General features: G+C 34.6%; 1 protein-coding gene across 26 annotated transcripts; it reads left to right on the plus strand.

Annotated features, from left to right (window-relative positions):
* Positions 1–1,062: 1,062 nt before the first annotated feature.
* LOC110895811 (pre-mRNA-processing protein 40C-like) lies at positions 1,063–6,545 on the plus strand. Of its 26 annotated transcripts, none has more exons than XR_004874863.1 (13): positions 1,064–1,218; positions 1,297–1,549; positions 1,675–1,839; positions 1,919–1,959; positions 2,520–2,606; positions 2,702–2,908; positions 3,007–3,093; positions 3,748–3,819; positions 4,077–4,224; positions 5,388–5,466; positions 5,580–6,037; positions 6,124–6,213; positions 6,309–6,523. XR_004874863.1 is itself a non-coding variant. In XM_022143168.2 (13 exons), the coding sequence occupies exons 8-12, from the start codon at positions 4,183–4,185 to the stop codon at positions 6,196–6,198; spliced, it is 606 nt and encodes a 201-aa protein (XP_021998860.1). In that variant the 5' UTR covers positions 1,065–1,218; positions 1,297–1,549; positions 1,675–1,839; positions 1,919–1,959; positions 2,520–2,908; positions 3,007–3,093; positions 3,748–3,819; positions 4,077–4,182; the 3' UTR covers positions 6,199–6,213; positions 6,309–6,545. The 26 variants fall into 26 exon arrangements, 12 of the variants coding, with proteins under 12 accessions (XP_021998860.1, XP_035836862.1, XP_021998858.1 ...); XR_004874861.1 differs by having other exon boundaries at positions 2,714–2,908; XR_004874854.1 differs by adding an exon at positions 5,017–5,054 and having other exon boundaries at positions 2,525–2,908.
* The last annotated feature ends 1,285 nt before the right edge of the window (positions 6,546–7,830 follow it).

The raw sequence follows: 7,830 nt of genomic DNA on the forward strand, positions 1-7,830 counted from the left end.
GTATGGTCTGGCTGAGGACCTTTAAACTTAGCGCTCTCGGGAGGCAGCCCGAGGTTGTAGAGTATTGTATTTGTGTTTTGTTTAGTTTTGTTTTGCTTTGTTTGGTTTTGTTGTGGTGTTGTGTTTGTGTTTTGGCAGGTTATTACGTTTCAATCCTCGTGGATGCAATGATTCAAGTGTGGGGATGTTTGGCAACATCCCCATTGAGATATCGGCCAAGAGTTGTTTATGAACCGGTCCGATTACCGCAGCTGCATCACTACCAACATTGCTGATTTACTAATCAGGTTGTGCCTTGTTCTCATTTTGTGCACCTTTGTATATATTCATGTTTAAGTTTACGGTTGGGCGGATGGGTGGTGTTTAATGTGTTTGATATGTTTATGGATTGTGAAAGTTGGTGGTGTTTTTAGTTATATATATAAAAAAACCAAAAAGAAATTTGTGGTTTGAGTTGAACAGCTTTTGGGTGATGTTAAAGAGTTAAGCGATCAAATCTTCCCAAAACCATACATTGGGGTCAATGTATCCCAAGTGTGGGGATGGGGAGAAATTTTCAGGTTTTTGAAAATTTTTAAATCAAGCTAAACAATGTGAGAATTTGAACACCGTGGATTAACCCCAAATGATGCACTGGCAACCCTTAATACCCTTTGTTCTTGGTGAGAGTTGAAGCCACACATGTAAATAAATAATACTTGTCTTGATGAGAGTGGCAACGGGTGGGGGTGCATAAGAACTTGTGCCTTAATACGGTTTGAGTCCTTAGTTGAATGTGAATATAAAAAGGATAAGGGCAACTAGGTAGCCTCGTCTTGGTGAGTGCGAGTGTGGGATTTGGGGGGTTGGACCTCATTAATCTATATCTATATATATATATAAACATGATAAATAAGGGCTTAGGTGTCATGTCATAAGGACTTGAGAAATGATGTGGCATCACCATAGGCCTTCTTACAATGGTTTTGGCGGGAAAATTAGGGAAAACGTGATGTTTCTACACGGGATCCGTGTAAACAACCCAAACCCGCATGGATTTGACCCGGGTATATAAAGATCTAAAAAACCCTAATCTCTCATTCGTCCTCAATCCGATTGCGTCTCCCAAACCCTAACCATTCAAATCCACCGTTTCATCTCTGCATCTTCCGCCGTTTCATCTATTTTCACTTGAAAGAGCCTTAGATGTATTCGATCTACAATTCAGAAAGAAACCCGGTAAGTTGTTTTTCGATCTTTAATCTAAAATATAAGTTTTTCATGATGATTTTTGTTTCATGTCTATATAATCTTTAGATCGTGATTGATCTAGCCGCATCAAGCCACTGTGGTTACGCAATCTGGAGATGGGTAGGATTTAATCAGAGTTTTCGCATCACTTGAGGTAAGTTTCTGGTTTACGGGTTAATGTTTGTAGCATTTAATATCTTGATACTCGATTTAAAAAAACCATAATTTGTGGTCGAGATATATGGTGTTAATGGCGCCCACGGTCGAGAAGCGTATGATAGCGGTTTCGTCTGAGAAGCAGCTGCTGCTGATAGTAAAAGTTATGTGGTTAAAAACTTGATTTACTATTCATTATTCATCTTTTAGGGTTTAAAAAAAATCTTTGGTTCATTTGTTCAAATATGTTCATTGCTTAGGGTTTTAAAAATGTGCTTTGTGTTTCAGATTTGTAAGAACACCATGATTTCCGATCATACGTTGTGAAAATTGCGATTCATATTTCAATTGAATGCCGCCTTCATTGACAAGGATATGACGAAATAGATCAAGATTCACTGGTCCATTGGCCATTCAGGTTCACTGGTCCATGAAACAGGCCAGAACAATCAGGTAACCGGTTAACTAATTATCTTTTAGTCCCCAAATTTGCACTTATGGGAAACCGTACTTACCAATATGTTTATTGTAGATGGAACTTATCAGCAAATGCAACAAGGCCCAACCCTCAAGGTTCATTTCACTATGGAACAATCCCGATAACTTTTGAAATCATCATCTTTGATTTACGTTATTTACTAATCTTGATCTATTCATGGCTAATATTTTGTGATTAATTATGTATTTTTTTGTGGAAAAAATCGAAAATTTTATGTTAATTAGTCAAAACTTGGAAGGGCGGATTATATCTTCTTGTAGGTCTAAATTTTTTGTGTTTTTAATACATTACTGGATTACCGATTTATATGCGAGAGGCATGGAGTTTTAGTTTTATTTGTTTGATTTTTAATATAGAATCTTTGGCATCAATTTGGGTGTAGGCAGTCATCTAAATCACAACAGTTGGTTCCGTTTGTTGTAGCAACTACTTTGATTCATAGTAATGGGTTGGCTTTTGGGTGTGGTGTTAATCGGGTTTCATCGATGAATACAAAGATGGACCCTTATTTTTTTTCTATTATTTATGCTACTTTTGTGTTTATATGCCATAATGATACTGGTGGCATGCGACTGCTTGCATTTTTCCTTTTTAAAAAAAAGTTTCTAAAATTGATAGTGATTTGGGTTTGAAGTGCAGGAATGATTTTTGAAGAGTGTGGTACTAGAAGTAGCATGGCGTAATTAAGATAAATGATTTGTGTTCGTAGACGTTCTATAAGGTGCGTGTGACATTTGGTGCATAATATTTGATTGGTTTCAGTTCTTCAAGGTCAAAAATGGGGGCAAAGTCAAACGATTTTTGAAGGTGCAGTAGATTTTTTTGTAGTTTCATGTACATGATGGTATACACCGATTGTTTATATGAACATAAAAATTGGACAAAAAGCCGGTCGGCCAACCCGAGCGAACCCGTTTCGGTCCATACAAAAAGGACCAGTTTTCATCAACTTAGAATTCATAACTTAGTATCACACTCTCTAGCATCCGGTTTGTGCAGATCACAGAGATCTGGATTATAAAGGTTGGTGAGTCATTTGGTTTGTTGTTCATTTGAGATATGGATCTGTTTGTTTTTTATTGTAATGTGGTTGTGATGTGAAGCCGTTGGAATTGGGGCAGGGTCATAAGGAGCTCGAAGCGGAGTTGAAGAAAATGGTGCTGGTTATTTTCTGAGCGCCTTGTGGATGTTGTGCTTGGAGATATGAGGTATGGGGATATGATGAAGACAGAAGTTTTAAAACATAATGTTCCAAATACCATATTTTCATGATTCATTTGTGTTTGAGATTATGTAGTTTAAATCATGAATAATTTAGATTCTTTTGGATATAATAGATGTATGTTCAACTTTCCTTTTGGATATTTTAGACTTGTGGATTCAAGAGATATTATGGAGCTTGAGTTGAAACAACATAACTGTGAGGTCGTTATCAGAAAAAAAAGAAGCTTTATGGTGATGATGCAATCTCCACAACCTCAGGCTATGTATCAATCACTACCACCTCCACCATAGTCTGCACCCGCTTCTTCAACGCCAGCTCCTTCTGCATCTGCACCCGCACCACCCTCACCTACCCCTGCAAAACCAAAGTCCTCTCATCCTCCAATGAAATGCCCCATGGCTGGAAACACTCTTTTGTTTGTTTTAAATTTTGTTGTATATATATAACCTGTTAATATGATTACAATAAATATACTTAGAGGCTTAGACTAGAGTATGAAGCGTTTAATATTTGCATAAACGATGTGGGAGGTTGTATGCTTTATAATTAGACTTTTGGGTAGTTTCTTGATTATCAAGTGATGTGTTGATTTACTGTTTAAGGTTTTTTTTATTTTTTTATAATATATGTTTTCCAGGTTGGAGACAAGGTTTAGAAAAGCCAGGTTATTTGCATTATTGAGGCCATGAAGTTGATGAATGAGATTGAGGTAACTTACACTTCTGTTCTTAGTTTGAATTACTAGCAAGAACGTATATGTTAATTTTAACTTTTTAAGGTGTAGTTACCAGATGAAAAAAAAATAGTGGACGATTTAAAAATAAGCTTTCAGATATGAGTCCTTAATCAGTATTTAAGTTCTAACCTTAATATAGATAAGTTACATACTTTCATTAAGCTGATGTTGTAATTATACATCTTTATTTACTACAATTGTCATGACCCGCTTTTTGACCCGTTATGCAGTTCTGGCCGTCTCAAGCATAGTTACCTAAATCGCTAGGTTAGCCACGGTATTGGATCGTGGTGTATCCAATCGAAAATCATAAACGTACCGGAACGTGTCAAAAATATGAATCTAAGAGCTTCTGGGATCATAGTCACCTGGATCAAGGTACGCTCCGGTACACAGAACAAAAAACAGGTGCGCGGTACGCCCATTTTTAATATTCGGTACAAGGGGGTCACCAAACGGTCCAAAAGTGTATTTTTAATGCATAAATTCCCCAAATTATTTTTAGCAAAACAAATGAATAATTTGGGTTTTGCTATTCTCCTGTTCTTTTTAAATACAGTTTATTTAGTTTGATTTGTCATAAGAAAGTTACTTGCAAAAATATAGTTTCATGTTAATTATCTTTGTTTGATAAAGAAATTGTATATCTTATGATTTATTCTTATTTTTAAGATAAATAAGGTGCTCTTTAAATAGATTATGTAGTTTAAATCATGATTAATTGTTTTCGAACTAATATTCAGGGATGCTGCTAAGTTATTTGACCTAATTTTTATTATTCAAATAGTTTTAACACATGTAGGAGATGGGTTGTCAAAAAAATCACAAATTTGGGTTAATTTACAGTTTTCTTAAATTTCTGAACCATATACTATTATAATGTTGTGACTGGACAGTCTGCATACCAAAAACCCGTTGATTTTAAGGGAGAGGCATGTCTTTGAGTTTTAAAACCTATGAAATGTCTACTGTATTTGAGTTTTAATTAATGTGGTTTTCTCTAATCTGGCGTTCAAATTCATGTAGTTTCCTTTTCTTTTAGGTAGCAAAATTTGAAACCAGCTTGATGTATGTTAGCATCATTGTACTGATCTATTGTTTTATGTGTGCCTTTCCCGAATGAACTAATGGTTTCTTTTTTTGTTTTGTTTTCTACTTTTTTGTTGGCAGCCTGATAAAGTTTTTGCACAATCAACTCCTCTTTCATGGTGACTGATTTGCATGAATATATAGTTTTTTTACACTTTTTTCCCATTTCTTCACTCTAAGTCGTGTTTGAGATTCAAAGGAACAAGTATCAGTATGGTATAGTGAAATTACTCTTTTTTTCAATAGAGAGAAATATAATGTACAACTTAGATCTTTTTGATGTTCTTGAATGAGGTTATATACTTCTATAAATGCTTTTAAGAAGATATACTGTGATCAATAGCCTCAGCCCTATATTAAAATTGAAGATAGAAATTTTACGACGAACTTTTTTTATGGTATTACGTTACCGTAGCTTTCTGTTCTCTTAATTTATTTTGTATGTTATTCAGGGAGAAGTGTGCTGGCACCGATTGGTCATTGGTCACCACAAATGACGGGAAAAGATATTACTACAATGCTAAAACCAAGGTAACACAAGCTTATTTGCTATAATGAAGTTTTATTACCTCAATTTGACTTGCATTACTTTTATATTGACATGTAAGCTCAGTTTCGATGTTTACAATTTTTTATTATTTCAGCTGAGCAACTGGCAAATACCAGCAGATGTGGCCAAGTTAAGAAAGACGCAGGAAAATGATGCTTTAAAAGAACAATCAATATCAATGCATAACGTAACTACTTTAACTGAAAAAGGATCTGGCCCATTAAGCTTGAACGCCCCTGCTATTACCACATGTGGCTGTGATGCCATATCTCCTGTCTCACCATCTACACTTGATTTGATAAAAAAGAAACTGCAAGATTCTGCAGCTCCTGCTACCATTGGATCTGACCTGAACGGTAGAAAATGGAAAAATGCATGTTTTATGCCGATAGATGCTGGTGCGGAACTGAATAATGTCTTCTACCACTTTGTAAAGGTAATATCTTGCTTTTTATAGCTTCGCTTGGCTTGGCTTTTTCTGGACATGGCTTATTTACAAAACAAGTTGACGCGGCTCAGTTCATTTACAAGTGATCCAACTACAACAAATAAGTAATATGCAAACTGATTTTAGCATTTTAGGTTTAATTTTTTCGCTGCTTGCCGATTTACATTGATATATATTTTAATGTGTATAGGGTTTTGTATCTGTACTACATCGGCTTTTATTGACTTGCCAAGTTTTGAAAAAACTTGAGATGGATAAGGAGTAGCTAGGCAACGTTCAGGTATAGTTTTACTTAAAACTTTTTTTTCTATTAGTTTGTAATTATTGTTTTTCTAATTGCTATAATTTTTTAATCAAATGATTGTGCTTTTACAGGTAATTGGGGAAGATTATTATGTTAAACCTGCAGAAGGTCATTCCGTGCTCTACTTGATGTTGGTCTTATCAAAAAATCACTGAAAACCGTGTTTTTGGTGCCCTTAAGTGTCATTATGTTAAACATGAAGAAGGTCATTCACATACATTTGTATATCTGCTGATAAAATGATTTGAATGTTTAATATGATTATCAAAGAGTATTATTTGAATAATAACTTAGATATATTTCTTAAATGGCTATATTATGTACCTTATATGAATAAAGTGATTAAAATATTATTAGGGAGCTCTAGATGGTGGGATTTATATCGCCGTCATTGTTTTCTAAACTAATGCAAAATTATGAGTGACATCTTTACTGAAATCGGAATTTATTTGATATTATAAACAGACACAAAGAAAACCAAAAAAAAATGTTTATGATTTTGAAAGGGGATTTGATAAGGAAAAAGGAAAGAATATTTGTGTGTATGGGTTACTTTTTTAACTGTAATATGGAAAAGTGTCAATTGGTTTGTAAGATACCAAAATATAAACATTGACAACTTGATTTTCTTATTAAAGAAATAGAAACTATGTATAGTCCTCGTGGTACTGTCCCATGCAATCTATTATGTGAAAATCGAATAAATCTTATGTTTGTGCGATTGTGCTTCGAACCAGGAATAGTACCAGTGAACTTATTGATGCAAAAGTTGAAATTTAGAAGATTTGGGAGTGCGTCCGCAACATTGTAAGGTATATCACCCGACAAATCGTTAGAATCTACAGCTAGCGACTCGAGGGAATACATGTTGTAAATGGATAAAGGAACCGTGCCAGTAAGATTATTAATGGTAAGATCAAGATCCTTTAGGTTCAAGAGACTAGACAAGTCACTAGGAATCTGGCCACCAAGTGTATTGGTTCAAAATGCAGCCAATACTTATATTGTAGTCGTCATATCAGGTTGGCATCGTATGGGTTACAACTACGCTGACGGCAGTAAGATGTTAATAGAGCTCGAAAATTGCATTCGTAAGCTACAATCCATAGCCGGGAATGCAGTCACTGAAGGACGATACATAGTCTTTGGTGCCGGGTCAGCCCAACTTCTAAGTGCAGCGGTTTACGCTATTTCTTCATGAAACTCTTCTTCACCATCGAATGTCCTCACTTCCATACCATTCTAGATTTTTTAAGAATTTTTTTTTTGATTTTTTTAGAATTTTTTTGTTTTTTATTTTTTTTATTTTTTGATTTTTTTGAATTTTTTGAATTATTTTGATTTTTTGTGATTTTTCAAAGTTTTTTTTATTATATTTTTTTTTTTATTATGGATTGATCCGGATAATAATCCATCCATTTAAAATTATTTGGATATGGATCGGATCACGGTTCATTATATTGGATCATGAATCGGATCATGATCCATTTAAGTTGGATTATTAATGGATCGGATCATGATCCAATCCATATATATCCATTGAAAGGCCCTTATGTGATGGTACTAATTTTAGTATGGGTGATAAGATTCTTA

The sequence above is a fragment of the Helianthus annuus genome, chromosome 12, assembly GCF_002127325.2.
Source record: "Helianthus annuus cultivar XRQ/B chromosome 12, HanXRQr2.0-SUNRISE, whole genome shotgun sequence".
NCBI classification, from domain to species: Eukaryota; Viridiplantae; Streptophyta; class Magnoliopsida; order Asterales; family Asteraceae; genus Helianthus; species Helianthus annuus.